A 16,770-nucleotide genomic window follows, 5' to 3' on the forward strand; every position below is an offset into this window, starting at 1 on the left:
TCAATTAAGCATATTTATTATGTGGCTAAATCCCAAGCGTGCAAGATAAAGTGAATCTTGTGTTTTGATTGGATACCAAGTAGGCAAGGAATGCTTGTCTTATTTGCGTATCTCCTCGGAATTTCTCGCGTTATTTGCGCACGAAAAGATCTTTCTGTCCTTTTTGGCCGTATAATATAGTCTTTATAGAGAGGAGAAGTCGTTACGTCACGTTCCCATGGTAGCAAAATTTTTGGATGACAACAATATTGGTCTCTTACTTTTTTTGCGTTTTTATTGGCGTCGATTTTGTGTCTTAGTCAATAAAAACGCAAAAAAGAACTTACTCAATATCAATCTTGACCTCACTCTAAGTCAATAACGCATACATACACCTAATTGCAATAACGTTCTACTACAATCAGGGATGTCAGACTAAGGAATGAAACAGAAAACATCAGTGGCCATTTAAGCTTTCTTAACTTAACTGATGTCAGATTAAAGTACTCAGTGTTTACAGGATTATCAAATTATCAAAAGGTCTTTTGCATGGCTACACTGTAATTAATTCCTATTTGTCTATTTTTATTTGTCTTTTGCTTTTTTTATAACAACGTGAATGCAGTTAGGTGTATGTTGTGGTTCAATTTTATCTTTGGTTTCAATTTTATGCTCTTTTGTTTTTGGGTATGATAATGTATGATAATCAATTTGTTTGAAACAAAGGAAAATAAATTTAAAACCAACGATAAAATTGAACCACGACACATATAAAGACCCTTCTTGGCCTGAAAAATGTGAGGACATAATAATTTTTCGTCCCTGCCGCGTACACTTCCTATCACAAACTATCGGTTGTTTGTCTCCCACCTTGGTTAATAAGTCGTGTAAAGAACGTTACTGAAAAATACAAACTGTGATTACCGTTAAGCGAAGTTAATCTCTCTCTCATCAAAGAACGGCCTTTTTTACTGCGCGGTTTTGTTCGTCACAAAGTCCAAGGGCCTCCTACCCCAAATCGATCGCCTACCGCTTTAACAATCGCGTATCACAAGATTTGAGATTTTAAGGGTTTAGAAAGGTGAAAGTGAAACATATGAATAAATAGATATCGCATTAATGCACACAATTAAGGCTAGCCGGATCCTAGTATCCTAGTCTACGTTGGAGGCGTCCGAAGGGGAATAGCAAAGTAGAAGTTTGGGTACACTTGGAAATAGGAAGGGATTCCCCTCTCTAACCCCCCACCCCCCACTTTTCCCTCGCGCACCCGCACTTAGGTATGCGGTTTGACAGTAAGTGTGTTGTGCTCTTCATCGCTAGTTTTCTTCGCGGCCGTTATCAGGGTCGTCACGCAACCCTCTTCCCCACTGGTGGGGAGGAGCGTTGTGTGACGACCCTAATAACGGCTGCGAAGAAATGTATTTACATTCGGCGGAGCTAAACGTAGTGGCAGTGACAGAGAATGTAAATACTTTCCTATTGTTATGAACGCACGTGAGCCGTTATGGCGTTAATTGACTCTATTGTTGTTAGGTATATAAGGTTTTGACAGTTGTAATGTATTCATCTCAGCTCTCGAACTATCAACTTTTATTTTTATATCTTACTTTATTCATCTGTCGATTGATTTTTTACCTTTAATCCCCAGGGGTTGTGCGACCGCATCGGTTGGGGAATACGTTCCCAATTTTTTCCCATTGGGTTTTTGAGTTTTCGTATCAGGCGGCGCACGTGATTAGTTTAGCCTGAGTGACTGTATTTAGGAATATTTGTATACCATTCTTTAGTTATGATGTTGAACTTTGTATGTTATTTGGACGGCATTAAACGCTCAGGCTCCATAGTTCGAGCTGCACACCCATTCCCGTCTCTTAGTCCTGAATATAAATAGGAAGACTACTTCATCGTTGCCTGTTATAAACTGTACTCAATACAAAAATTCTGTTGTTTTACAGGATTTCTGGTCATCATGCTCCCGTTTTGGTTGATGAACTATCTGTGGCCAGATTCTGTTCTCAACCGACGTGAACGGCGAGGAATTTGCTATGAGCCTGTAAAGTGCTGCACTTGCCTTTGGCATATTTAGAACGATGGATTCTTCTGTTGTCTAGGTTACACATGTAATGCAAGCATAAGCCCTACAAATCTCGTTCCCAGGGTCTTTGTTTTTCCCGTCTCCTTTTACTGCAAAGGGCCTGGGGACGACGTAACATAGGGCGACCCAATAACCTCCGAATTATAGGTGTCTATATTAGGTTTTAGTTAGTCCATGCTTGCATCGCATGTGTAAACTTTACGTTAGCTGTTATAGATTACTTAAAAACACCAATATTTATATAGCTATTAATGTATTTATGAACGGAGTCAGTTGATTTGATTCCCTGAAAGTAAAAGTTGCTTGTAAAATGTTTCGAAACCATCCGTTATTTTTTTTAAATGATACTTGCCATAAACAGGTCAGCTGTTTCAGCTTGGTTATAAAAAGAAGTAACAGTCATTCTTTTAGGGAAATCAAATTAACAGATTCTCCGCGTGATACTGGTTCGTTTGGAGCAGCTCGGGTTTTTCAAAAAACTATCAATCTTTCCTGGATCCATGCAGGCATTTTCCTTCTCCTTTTAAGCGCATTTAAAATACATACGCTCTATACATATTTGACTTGTGATCATAAAATATACATATAATCATACATTTTAGTGCGGTAATCACACTTCTTACAAAATAAGCTGTTTTACTTGTCAGCCACCAGTCTACACAGGAATTTTAGAGAGTTTTAGCTTCACGTTTACAGCAAACGGCAAACGTCAGGCTGACGTTTGAAAAATTCAAGTTGAGAATTTCTCAAAACAGAAAATGAGCAGATAAAAACAGCTCAAAACAATTCTTATGGATAAAATTGCGTGAAACTACTAACTTGTGTGTAGAAATGATAAACAGTAAACGACAAGTAAAGATGAAACTTAATCACGTGGTAAAAATTCGCGTTTGCCGTTTGACGTAAACGTGATGCTTAACCTTTCGAATATGTGGTAAGATACCAGTGTACGTAACAGCTGCTTGTAATGTACAGTCGAAACTCCCGTAAGCGACCACCAGAAATGCAAAGGCTGAGTGGCCGCTTACGGAAGGTGGTCGCTTACAAGAATCGAACTATAGGGCAAGTCCAAGAAGTCCAAGCACATCTACTTTATGGAAGATAACTTAATGCATGCAATGTCTAAGTTACGCCATGTGTAGTTCCGTGTTGTCACTTAAGTTCTTCGTATATTCTAAGTAGCATAGTGCACACAGTGAACAATAGAGATCAGAGAATGCGTCAAGTGGTCGCTTGCAAGAGGTTAAAAATAATGGAAAATCATTAACCGTCAGGCCCAGAAAAAGGTCGCGATCGCTTACAGAAGGTGGTCGTTTACTAGAGGCTCCAACTGTAGGGCTTTGACTGGGAAAATTTTGGTCTTTTGGATTGGCGGTCGCTTATGGGAGGTGGTCGTGTACGAGAGGTGGTCGCACATGGAGGTTCGATTGATGACAATACAGTACCCACCCCAGGGTACATTTTTCTGTTGGGAATTTGTAGTTTATATAATACGTTTCATTGTGATACCTGCATTTCCTCTTATATTAGGTTCGCCTTTAGTTGGACAATTTATGGACGTTTTTTAATTACTGCGTTTATAAATGGCTTTGAAGAGATCAGGTTCAAATTCGATGAAATGACTACCTATATCCTATATGTTTTCAATGTATAATTTTTGTAAATCGCGCTTAACCTAATAGTGGAATTACGATTTGCGTCTTTGATTTCTTGAACCTCCCAGTAACCGGTTACAAGTTGTTCGCAGTACTTTTCGTCAGCCAGACAAAACGGTGACGGCATTTGCGTCATCGTTTTACTCGAATAAGCGCCGCGGCGCTGATATAATTTTCCACGCCTTAAATACGGCGTCTATTTGAGGGCGGCGTTTATTTGAAAGTTGAACGCGACAAAGAGTTGTTGTAACTAAGATATTCTTATTTTCCGTGTTAAACTAACAGAATTGACGTCTTATTTTGACTATTTCAGGGCCGCGGCGCTTATTCGAGTAAATACGATATTCGTATTCTCTGTGATGAAACTACACGACCTAATGAGGGGCGACTTTCTTGCATGCATTTATTTCATTTTATAAAATAACGAAGATAGTACGCGCGTTCTGATTGGTTAAAAACCTGTGGTTTATTGTGCTGGTAAACTCTTAAGCAATGATATCCTCCAGCGTCAACCTCAACAACAAGCTATCATAGTTTCACGGCCAAGAATATGAATACACTACGTGTGATTACAAATTTCGTCGAGTTGAAAGCACATCTCTGGTTCACTGAGGCCCCTAGGTCGCACAATTGATATATTTGTTGTAATAGTATTGTACATATCAAGTTTTTCTTGACCTCTCCTATAGTTATTAAAATCGTAGTAATGAGACATTTAAAGTGCTGTTTGTCGTGTCACCCTAAATAATTTTGCCGACAGGATAAGCGCTAAGAAAGTGGCAATCGGGGACAGCGAAGACTTTAGACTGCCTACAACTACGAAGGTTTCTGTTTACAAAGTCTCTGTTCCTGCAAATGAGGCCCGGGGCTACTGAACAAAATGTTATAGGGGAGGCTCCGTCCAGCCCCTTAACCTTTTATTTTCCATTTTTGACAGAAAAGGAACGCCTTTCATTTACCTTCCATTGAAAAATGGTACCCAATAAACCATCTTTCAAAGACAAATAAATATCTAATTAAAACCAGAAAATTTTCTTTTCTTTTCACGGCCTTGAAATGCCCCTTTTATGCAAAGTCATAGCGGCATTTTTGTTAAGGGCCTGTTTATATGGAGGTGGGGGACCCCAGATAGGTGAGGTAACATGCAGTGGGTCACACCCCACCTATCATGTAAACGTGATCAAATTAAAACGAGAGATTATGTGGACAGGCGGGAAGGGACAGGTTCACGGTTAAGCGCATGCTCATTAATTAAATTACTTTTTACCAATTTATTATTAATTCCATCGGTCAATAATCCCACTCACATGTATCTCGTCGATCTCAGAGTGTATTTCAAAGAAGAAGTGTATTTCAGAGTAACCTGAAGTAGGATGGAGGAGTACTAAAGTCGCAGAAAAAAATTAGTTGATTATGCCAACACTACTAAAAGTGAATTTATTGTTGATCCATGGGTGATTAATTTACAGCTATTTGCAAATATTTATAAGTTGATCAAGTGCAAGTGTCTGCCAGGGGAGTGTGCAGATTGGTTCTTTGACAACATAATGACATGATCATATTGCTTGTATAGACGATACAGGACATGATGTCCCGGCAGAAAAACAACATTTTGATAAATGGGCATGCCCTGAACCGTGAACCTGTCCCTTTTAAAAACAGTGAGTGCTTGACTAAAAATGACTGTTGTTTCGTCATTCGCGGTTACTATGGCAACGTATTCCAAGGGTTATTCAATATTTAAGATTTTTGCACTACTAACTACAAAATTAAGCCGGTAACCCCCCCCCCCCCCCCCCCCCCACTCTTTTCGGACGATGCCTATTAGCTTTAGGCGAGAAACATGCGCAGTGGTTTTAAAAGTAATTCTACAGTGCAATTTTTTTCATAAAAAGGGTCCAATAAAACCAGTTAGGAAAGGCGGTTTTCGGTTTTCGGTTTTTCGGTTTAACTATGGCGCACTTCAAGTTAAATGACGTTTGGCTGGTACCTGTTACGCGATATGCAATTGTTCTTTTTTTTATTTTGTTTGAAAAAACAACAACTTAACAGTTGAGCTAGACCGTCATCTGTTTAAAGACAGTTTGGTTTGTCCTGAATAGCTTTTAAACCTTTCGTGCACACAATGACGTTATCACCTACTAATCCCGGTTATCTAGCTCAGTGTGCGTTAACTAAAAAACTGACTGGCCGTGTAGCCCAGCTCTTAAGATGAACGAATATTTTACTGCCTGTTTTTGCCATTCTCTTATTTCAGCTTTTAACAATACTGGGTTTAATTGTTAGAACATTTTTGGTTACCGATTACTCTTTTCGATTTAAATCTTTATGTAATTATTCCCATATTATTCCAGTGATGGTAGTATACCGGAAAAATTAATCTTACCTTAACTCTGAAATAATGACCTATTGAAAGGGTCAGTCACCCTTAACTACATCTGCCATTAACAAAGCAGCTGAACATAAGGTTCATCAGGGTAAGAATTTCAAATCATTAATAAGGTCTTTGAATAAACAGAACTGCTTCCTAACATTGAAACATCTACAAGAGAGGGATCAGATCTCCAGGCTTGCTGACATACTGTTAAAAAGGTTGGTACTGAAAGCAAGGTCATTTGTTGTTGCTGTCGTTCTTCTTGTTTCTATTTTTTTTATTGTCTTTGTGTCTGTCAATCGCACTTTTTTGATACCAATCACTAAACGTTCATTCAAGAGAAAATAAAAAAAAACTGGATGCTCGCAACTTAACTTTGAACAGCGTTGAAAATAGAATTATGTTAATTCTATCACTGTCGATAACCGTGTTTCAGTCAGTAAGACAGAGAAGGATTAGCTTTTGTATTTTTACTGGTAAGATTTTTGAGTGACAATAATAACAGGTAACGAAAAAAAATAGCATTTAAGTCGAGTGGAATTTAAAGAAAATCAACTGCTTAACCTAGCTTTCGTCATGATAACGGTTTACCCTCCGGCTTACTGAGTTTATGTTATGTTCGTTAACAGAATATGTACAGATCGACACACAGAATATGCAGGTAGGAATGCATATTCTGTAAGAATCCCATTAAAACGTAACATTCACCCACAAGCAAATTAAAGTATAACATTCGCCCAGCCTTATCTTAATTTAAGATGAACCAAGTTTTCCAGTCTAAAGTTCGCGGAACGGTAACAGCCATGATCATTATTACATAAACTTGTAAAGGATCTCACTGAGGCCGAATCTCAAATCTTTAAAAATGATTGGCTAATAGCTCGCCGGCCCTATAAAGTAAAGATAGACCAACGACGTTTTGCTCTAGTAACATGACACTTTCACAGTTGCGGAGACCATCAACTCGTTAAATGATTAGGATGAATGTATGAAAATCACATCTTAGAACTGTGGTTGTGGAATCAAATTAAAAGACTCACTGTTATTTATAGAAAAGCTTTTCTCTTTGTAATTGTTATTACTGTGATAATCTTCTAACATTACAGTCAACTGTCGCCTCGCGGACACCCCGATAATGATGATAATGATTATGATGCTGATGATTCATTATTATTTCTGCACGAAGGGAGGCCATTTGGCTCAGTTCAACTACCAGTCCGTGCACTACGTCCTGCAGACAAAAAACGTTTCCCGAAAATGTATTTGCTCAATCCTAGAAAACATGATTTGCAGGTCATTTAAGTTTAATGCTTCTTTCTCCATAATACAGTCAACTCCCTTTATAGCGGATACTGTAGCGACCTCGAGTCAGTGTCCTCAGTAGCGAAGGTCCGTAATAGCGGAAGATTAATTCAGTCAAACATCTGTAATTTATTTTTGCCTGGGGTTTAGCTGCTGTCCGTATTAGCAGGGTGTTCGCAAGGCGAGAGTTGAGTGTAGAAGGAATATGGTTTATAGTAACCTCACTTTAATCTTAACTTTAAAGGGAATGAAACTTATGTGGACTTTTTTGATTTTTCTGCCATTTTTTCTGGCTTTGGCCGTCGATCGCGAAAGCCAAGGTACGTTAATGTGCATTCATTTAAATGAAGTTTTAAGTTTTGTTCTTTAGGACTGAATCTTTATTGCTCACTTACCTTAAATGATTTACATTTAGAAGAAACTCTTAAAAAGAAAAAACATATCGCTTTCTTTGAGGAAGATTTGAAGCACATGGAGTGTGCAGATGAAAAGGTACGTATATAAAAGTGATCAGACGGGAATCTTCACCCATGTACAATACGTTTTAAGCATACTGAGATACGCTCTGACCATGATAAAAGACGTTTCCCTACATGTGCCAATCAATATGATGTGTTGCTCCCCCTGTTACCGTAGGTCTAGCCTGCGTAGCAAGCTTTCCGTTTGGTTTCGGAACAAGAGAGGCCGTGTAACGGGATTTTCGGTTTTGGCCGCGCGAAAAAAGTAACGAGAGTTAAAAAATGAAAGAGGGGGGAGAGGAAGGAAGGAAACGCGTTTCCTTATTTTCTTTCCCACCGCCTCCCCGTTCTTTTACTCGCGCCAATTTGATTTGACTCTCGTTCCTCGTTCTTGGCTCCGAAACCAAACGGAAAGCTTGCTACGCAGGCTATTGTTACTGCAAACGCTCAATTATCATCTGACATTTATAGTGCCGTTTACTCACCTAGTTCTACAATCCGGCTTTAAAGTACTTTTCAAAGGTGGTTCGCATTCTTTCAGTGTAAAGACAGAGGAATTTGAAACAGACAGCAACAATAACACTGATACCGACTCCCTGAATGACTTTAAAAATATAATTTCCATCGAGACAATCGTAACAATAATAACTCCGTAAACTGCTGGTATAAGCTCTCCGGGATCTAAGACCCTCCTAGCTTAAATTTAAATGAAGTTGAGTTATTATGACGATTTAAATAATTTAAGCTTGTAAATTCCAAACGTATTTTGATCCCTCGGATATAAGCCCCTCCGTTTATAACCCCTCCCCACAAACCTTGCGAAGATGAATAAACCGAGGGAAACGAGAGGCCTCAAATGTAATAATTCTCCCTAAATGTAATGAAGGTCTTAAGTGTAATAACTTTTGACCCTAAATGTAATATAAAGGTCCTAAGTAAAATAAATTTCAGCCCTAAATGTAATAAAGGTCCTAACCTAATAAATTTCAGCCCTAAATGTATAAAAGGTCCTAAACGTATAAAAGCTTGGTTAATATGGTAACTAGGCTTGTGTGTGCAAAATAAGCTTCAAATGGAGATTTGTACTTTGAGTACTTCTTTTCAGTTCCTCGTTTAAAATCCTCTGGTATCTAGCCAGTGCTTTCGCCCAATTAAAGACCTTTCTTCCCCATAAAGAATAATACTCCATCTTGGAATGTAGAGCACGAACAAAGAGCGCAAGGACTTCCATTTTTCCTTGAGACTGGGGATGGTATGGGCGGTTGTGTACCAAGTCAAATTTATGAAAAGTCCTTTCACAGCTCCTTAAATTCAGAACCTTGGTCACTTCGCAGTACAGAAGGGGGTCACTTTTCTATGCCTTAAACTCAACCGCAACTGTTTTGTTATTTTCACTTTAAACAGGTCTAACACAAACGAGGCTTAACTGAAAACATTCATAACGGATAATACATATTGATAAACTATTCCTTGATCTGAAATTTAATCTTTCCACGCTTTCCAGGATCCAACGGACCTATTTGAAGTCTGACAAATATCTTCTTTTATAAATATCAGGCTGGGATTTAACAAGGCCAGGTACCGCAGTTGGGTTTGTTTAGAACTCTGATGTGGTTTCAGAGACATTTTACCAATACCATCATTATCATTTAGGAATTTGTGGTTTGCTGCTTTTCTTTAAATCCACCGTATTCACATTGCTCAAATAATAACCTTGTCAACCAAACAAATTTTGTGCCTAGTTAAGCCCTTGTTTTCCGTTTCCCTTGGAAAACCTGTCATGCCCCGGAGAAGCTGGAAACAATGGCTATGCAAAATATTGGAGAGTAAACAAGGTTACTATGGACAATGCAGATTTCAATATGGCGAGGGAATATGACATTATCTCATCAGACTGTTGCATTTTTCAGTCACTGTGACTACTTTATCGAGTGTAGAGCCGTAGTTATTCTACTACTGTTGGGACTTTTATTACATTTAGGGCCAAAATTTATTACACTTACGACCTTTATTTCATTTAGGGCCAAAACTTATTACGCTTAGGACCCTTATTACATTTAGGGTCATTTATCACATTTGAGGTCTCAACAAAACGGCCCAGGGCCTATACATGTAAGCATTAATTTTAGATTTTTCGACAGCACAACAGTGTTAAATCAATGAATTTCTTCATGGAAAAAACATCGTCTTTAATCACGGAACATTCAGGTATACCTAAGGGGGTAGGACAACAAATAAAAACACTGCATCTCTGTCAAGAAGGACTCGGGCTTGGCTTGGCAAAATACGGTAAATTGTTCGACTGAAATAGCCCAAGTTCGATGTACTAAAATCTTAACATGACTGCGAGGTTTAGGGTAAAAAATTGCAAATTTGTTACGACTCTATTGTCTTGCAGTTCCCAGATAAAATGACTAGAAAGAGTCGGAGTCATGATAGAATTTTCACATATCGAACGTGGGATTTTGACCACCTATGCAATGGGGCTATGGTCTATTTTCCGCTCTTAGATTAACCATAACTTTATCCAGTGATTCTTGCCTCATAGAAAAACGACACTGCAAAGCCAAAAGTAACGTCAAACTTTGAAGGTGTTAATGCTAACGATGAGGGGAAGACAGGAGACGCGGGAAAGACTGGGACCGATATTCTGACTGAAGGCCAACCTGGCTGGATGAAGGAACTTTTAAAAAAGACTTCAAAAGAGGTAAGAGTATATTGAACGGAGGGCGCAACCACCCACACGGCAAATTGGTCAGTCATATTCTGCTGGTGGATATGAATGATGCTTGCTTTTGTCCTATGAATGATGGAATCGATTTCTCAACAGATGCCCCTTAATTTTTTAACATGCCATTAGGACTATCAGAAACTCCACGCCACCACTTCTACCCATCACCAGCACCTTTTTCAGCCCTTCTCTTACACTTGTTCCTCCCTGCAAGTTTCTTCCACTCATCAGGCGCCTATTCGCAGAATAATGTATAGTAATTATAACAAACGTTTATTACCTGATTGGCTGCCAGTAGCCCTGATTTCGTAGCCTGTTCCAAGCTCCGACACAGTCGGGTCCCTCGTTTTTGAGCGACGCACGTCAACCCAGAAGTGGACTTTTTGCAATATTTGGGGCGTGATTTTGACCAAATTTTCGGGCAAATCTTCTCTATGCGAGAAAAGACACTTGGGGAAACAAATTTGGTAGCGTCATGTCATATTGAAAGAAAAAACTCTCTTCCGGTTCGCGTGCGTCGCTCAAAAACATCTTTGCTTAAATTCCCTTCGCCAACACGAAAATATATCGAGAGAAAACTGGGGAGAGGAAGCGCCAGTACACACATTTATATTTTCGCGTTATCCCTACTATCTGAGAACCTGGAAAAGGCTACTGATTTCGCACCCTTCACCTCTCGCCTCCAATATATATCTTTTAAGGTTTTTTATTCTCTTTAGAGATGAGGTTGAAATGGAAAAAAAACGAGCTGAGAAATGTCATATTTTTTGTAGGCTACAAGAAGTCTCTTGTCTTTCTTTCATAGTGTGTACAAGAGAGAATGTATTCTCTCTTGGTGTGTAAAGCGCAACGCCAAAAGTAAAGTGCCACGAGTTTTACTGAGGCAACACAACTCTTGCTTCTTGTGTCTCAAAGCGCCCATAACACCCAGCTCACTTTGGGAAAAAACAAACAAATAAATGACTACTGGCATTCTATAGTCTCTATTTGAGTAACTTTGTATTTTCTTTCCAGTTAAAATCTAAATCGAATGAAAAGGAACAGGTTTCAGCAAAAGGCATAGACATTCACTTGGAAGATGCAAGTAAGGTGTAAAGTGTATTTGAGACTAGTTTAACCGACATCATTATTCACTATACTAAATGAAATTTAAATAATAACAGTAAAAAGTCAGTTCGAGCCGTCTAAAATAAGGTATAAACCACTATTAACGTTAATAGGATATTAAAAAAGAATTAATAAGTTTTTTGTATTGGAACTGCGGGATGAAGAAAAACATGTATAGAAGATTATCGAAGTGAAGAACGTAAGAGCCGTGAAAAAATTGTAAACACTTTCCTGTTTTTTTTTCTTCGCTCCTTCTGTCGAGTGGATCTTTAGACTCTGTGACAGGATTCACATAGAAATCGTTAAAAGGTTATGCTACCTCGGTACGTCAAGTCAGGAACTCAAGTGGTTTGAAAGCTACCTTACTGGCCGCATGCAGCTAACACGGGTCGGCAACTCACTATCGGATCAGCGCACACTAAATTATGGCGTGCCGCAAGGGTCTATCTTGCGCCCTGCAATGTTAAGTCTACATATGAATGATCTGCCAAACGCAGTTCAGTTTAGCAGCGTGGAATCTTATGCGGATGATACAAAGATTTTTCTGTCCTTCTCGTGTAAGAATGCTGACCTCTCTCTGGAGAGAAACGCTGAAGACCTCCGCCATGCTGCCAAGTAGTGTTGCTCAAATCAACTGCTGATTGATCCTACCAAAACCAAACTCATTGTGTTTCGAACCAGACAGCGTTTGACGCAAGTCGGGAAAACTTGTGACATGAGCGTATCGTTCTTTGGACAAGCGCTCGTTCCTGTTTCGTCTGTCAAGTATTTAGGAATTGTACTGAACTCTCATTTAACTTTTAATGAACATTTTACCTTCTTAACGTCTTCTCTCTTATCTACCTTGTGTCAGATAAGTGGGGTTACGCACCTGTTCTCTAGACCTGTTCTGATCCTAAACTCGCTTGTACTTACTAAGTTATTCTGTTCTACGTTTCTGGGCTGGCGCCATCAAGCAAAACCTACAAAAGCTGCAACTGGTGTAAAACTTTGCTGCTCGTCTTGTGACTAATACTAAGAAGCTCGATCATGTTACAGTGGCCCTCAGTCAAGAGTCACCTGGAAGTGCGGGATGTCTGCGCTTTTGTATTATATTATCAATTGCCTTGCGCATGCCTGCCAAGCCAGTAACATCGGCAAAAGGTTGGATACACATAATTACAGCACAAGGCATAAAGATCAGTTACAATTTCCTTTGTAAATTATCTCAGAATAGCCCCCCCTCGGGAGAGATAATAAAGTTCTTGTATTGTAAAATCGGCTCACTTCAATGAAGCTGTGTTTTTCTCTTTTCTGTGTGATTCCTGAGCCTGTTTGTTCTTTTATATATAGCATATGGAGAACAGACTGGTTTCAACAAAACCCATACAATGGCCCTGAAAAGAAGAAATTCACAACACCGTGAGGTTACTCGATTTGCATTAAATTTCCTTCATGTTCGCGGGCCACAGAAATAATCGTTTCCTTTATACAAATCCTTATATTTTGAAGGTTATGCTGGCAACATTACGGTAAACTTTCGACCTTGGGCCACCTGTGCCATAAAAAGTCAAAACCACATGTTTTGGCAACGCACATACCCATAAAACTTCTAACGAGAAAGTGACCACGAAAACTGAAACGGTCATATGATTGTGTTATTCATCCTTTCGCTGAATGAAATTGTTGTTTTCCAGTTTTTTTTCCTTCACTTGTTAGGCCCTGTTTAAACGCTTCGGACAAATATTTGACCGGACAAAAATGCACGAATTCGACTTTCGTTTACTCGGGACCCGCGGAACCGTGCAAGTTATCGAACGGTAAACAAAACTGCAACCCGTAACAGAATTTGCACGGGTAAAAAATTCGTTCTGTTAAAAAGTTTGTCCGAACCTTTGTAAACAGTGTCGTCATTACAACGGCCGCTACTTATGCTTTGATTTTAATTTCAGTCCCATACGACGCTATCAACACACTGCAAACTGCTTTTGGGGAATTGGGAACACAAGCAACGGGCGCTATGAATGGTCTAACTGAGCTAAAGGGACAGTGGAATGAGATCTCGTTCGGTGATCGAGCGGTTATGACGCAGACTCTACAGGCCGCTGCCTCAAATATTCACAAGTTTTTAAATGTGGGAAGTGATCCAATTGGCGCAGTACAGGGAGCACTCAACATGGTTGCACAGTTTGCAGCTCTTGCAGGTCCCACTGGCCAAATTGCTGCCGTAGCCTTAAGTTTCGTCTCCGGGTATCTGAGTCTTTTTGGAGCAGGAGGACAGGAAAAGAAATCTATCGGGGAAATTGTACGTGAAGAAATAGATGAGGCATTGGCACAATTCTATGAGAGCGATCTTAGTAATAAGGCTGAAGGCATTACCAGTACATTCCAAGTTTCCAAGGTTTATTTGGATAAGTTGGCCCAGTCAGGCAAAAAGCTTACCGTTTCTCAGGCGGCGTCACTTGAGAGGAATGTGCCACTGTATCTTGGCCTCCCCTTCATGGGAAAATTGGCAAGTGAAATTAACGGTCTTCTGAAGGTCAACAAAAGAAGCGATGCCAAAAAGACATTGAAATACATTGAGCTGTATACAAAAATGGCGATTCTTAAAGACATGATCATGCAAGAAGCGGCGACTTTGTTACCAATCGACCTAGAACCCAACCGACAAGCCTTGTTAGCTGCTCAGGAATCTATACGCGATCAGCAAAAGCGTCTGATAAGATTCCTTCGCAAAGGCAAAATTGGCAAGATGACACTAAATTACTTCGACCCTGACGTGAGCCCATTCACAGATTCCTATTTGACAAAGGTGCTGAAAGTACCCGATTATGATCGTTCAATGGCTGGAAGATGGTGTCTGACGCCACACATTTCTGGTCAAAAGCTGAACCCAATCACGTGGATGAGAGACGAGAGCAGCTTAATGAAGGACGGTCACCCCTACATTACAACTGCGATTATTGAAAACTACCACTGGAAACTTATCCCCCATGGTAACAATCTCTACACAGTACAGAACATCTACAAGTGTCCTAAGTATGGCTGCTGTGGACAGAACTTGCCTTTTATATATTATCTGGCGAGGACAGCCGAGTGACATTAAAGACATACGCAGATCTTTGGGAAATCTGTGGTGTTCGCCAAAAGAGGTAGGAGTTCTTCTCACCTCCTAGACTACAGATACATTAAAGGTTTTCCTGTTTTTCTGATACAGAGAATAGAGCCTGTAGGCATCTTTTTACAGCTGATTTCATTGCTATGTATACACCCGGATTTTCAGACATGATTCGACGGTCATGATTCGACCTGTGATGATTCGACACTAATCACGTGACGTATCGCTTCGCAGTGGGTAAACGGTTGCAAAGTCTACCGTGGGATCCGAAGCAGTGAGGGAAAAATCTGGCTGGCAAGGAAAGCTTAGCACTAAAGGACATAAGTGTAACGAAGCTAGAATCCTGACAAATGCGTTTTACCTGAAGAGGAAAGCTTTGTTCATGTTGCCTGGAAAGCTGCGACATGATACAGAAATTATGATAACATATGATCGGGTGATAAACCTGGAGTTCGATGTATTTCTGAAGGCGATTTCACAATGGACGAAATATTATCAATACGGCGAAAAGCGAAATAGTCCGATGGTTTATCGTTTAGTGTTCTTCCGTTTGACAAGGTTTCGGTATTTCGCCGTTGATGAATACCACCCGCAATTTACATGTAACAGTGATGCTAATTTAGTTATCAGGGAGGCAAATTTGTATTTCTTCAAGTTGGTACTTTTTGGTCCTTACTTAGCTTCTGCATGGTTAAAAAATAACAGGAAAACTTGACGTTTTGCAGAAGAAATCAACAGATAAATTGATCAGTCTGCCGTTGTGAAAGAATTTGCTGGAGAGTTTGAAAGTTTTGTTTTGTCGACCATTGGAAAATATCACAATGTTCGGTCCTCGACCTATGACCCTAGTGAGCACAAATAAAGAAAACCATACATAAAAGAAAGCAACATTTGTTTTTATTGAAAAAAGGTAAAATATGATATTTCTTTAAAGATCAAGGTAGAAGTCCAAAAAAAGTTGGGAAAAGAGCTGAAAAACGTATTGATCGAGACGTCCACACGCCCGATAACATGTATTGCGATTAGATTGCGTGACTTGTATGAGAGGCTGTTGTCTGAAAAGGAGCACAAATTACGGATCACAGTTCTCTTTTTCTGAATTACAAGAGAAACATTCAAGCTATCATTAAAGTAACTTTCAGATTGGGTGCTTTGATTCCTGTAGGATATTCAAGGTAAAATACTGTACTGCTTGGTAACGTCTCGGTCGAATCATGACCGTCGAATCATGTCTAAAAATCAGGGTGTATACACAGCACTGAAATCAGCTGTAAATACAGTAGAATCCAATAACTCGAACACCCCGTTAACTGGAACTAAGTACAAGCTTTGGTTTAGAAGCAACAGTCATTGACACGGACGGGTGATATATCTTTGCCATGCAGTGTTAAATTACCCAACGAGGAGCTTACGATAACTAACATTTATGTTCCAACAGATTATCAGCTTCAAATGCCCTTTCTGAGAAAAGTTACTCATCTCTTGATGTCGAAAGCTTGCATATCACACGTCATTTTGGTCGGAGATTGGAACACAACGCGTAATCAAGCAGATAACGTGGACGTCAATGGATGGAACCCGAACCTATAGAAATGGTTTATTATATGTAATGGAAGAGTTAAACCTTGCTGACTTCTATAGACTACTCCACCCAAACACAAAAACGTGTACATGTGAATCAAAAGTCTTCGTTAACAGTTTCGCTTCTGGTACTGATCCAACTCACAAGATTGAGAAGCCTTTGATGTCAAAGCTAAGCTCAATTCTGTTTGTGAGGGCATTGAGCTTCTGAAATTAAATTTTGAATCGTTGAAACGGTCGACTGATCTTTCCATCAAGTCTGGCCAAATCGAAGCTTTGGAAAAGGAGAATACAGTAGACCACACGGTATTACTGTCTAAATCAAGCGCCTACGGAATTCAAGAAAATGCTTACAATTGGTTTAAATCATACTTAGAAAACCGAACTC

General features: G+C 39.5%; 2 protein-coding genes across 2 annotated transcripts in view; both read left to right on the top strand.

The window, feature by feature from the left end:
- The window catches only part of LOC140946754 (uncharacterized), a 15,796-nt gene extending 11,352 nt beyond the window's left edge, over positions 1–4,444 (top strand). Inside the window, exon 6 of the mRNA XM_073395865.1 lies at positions 1,938–4,444. Coding sequence (XP_073251966.1) covers positions 1,938–2,068 — 131 coding nt within the window. The 3' untranslated portion in view covers positions 2,069–4,444. The remainder of the gene's footprint in view (positions 1–1,937) is intronic.
- Positions 4,445–13,703: 9,259 nt separating this feature from the next.
- LOC140926237 (toxin CfTX-2-like) lies at positions 13,704–14,783 on the top strand. The gene has a single exon (XM_073376012.1). It carries the CDS (start codon positions 13,704–13,706, stop codon positions 14,781–14,783), a length of 1,080 nt encoding a protein of 359 aa, XP_073232113.1.
- Positions 14,784–16,770: the final 1,987 nt, after the last annotated feature.

This window comes from Porites lutea, chromosome 1 (assembly GCF_958299795.1).
Source record: "Porites lutea chromosome 1, jaPorLute2.1, whole genome shotgun sequence".
Classification (NCBI taxonomy): Eukaryota; Metazoa; Cnidaria; class Anthozoa; order Scleractinia; family Poritidae; genus Porites; species Porites lutea.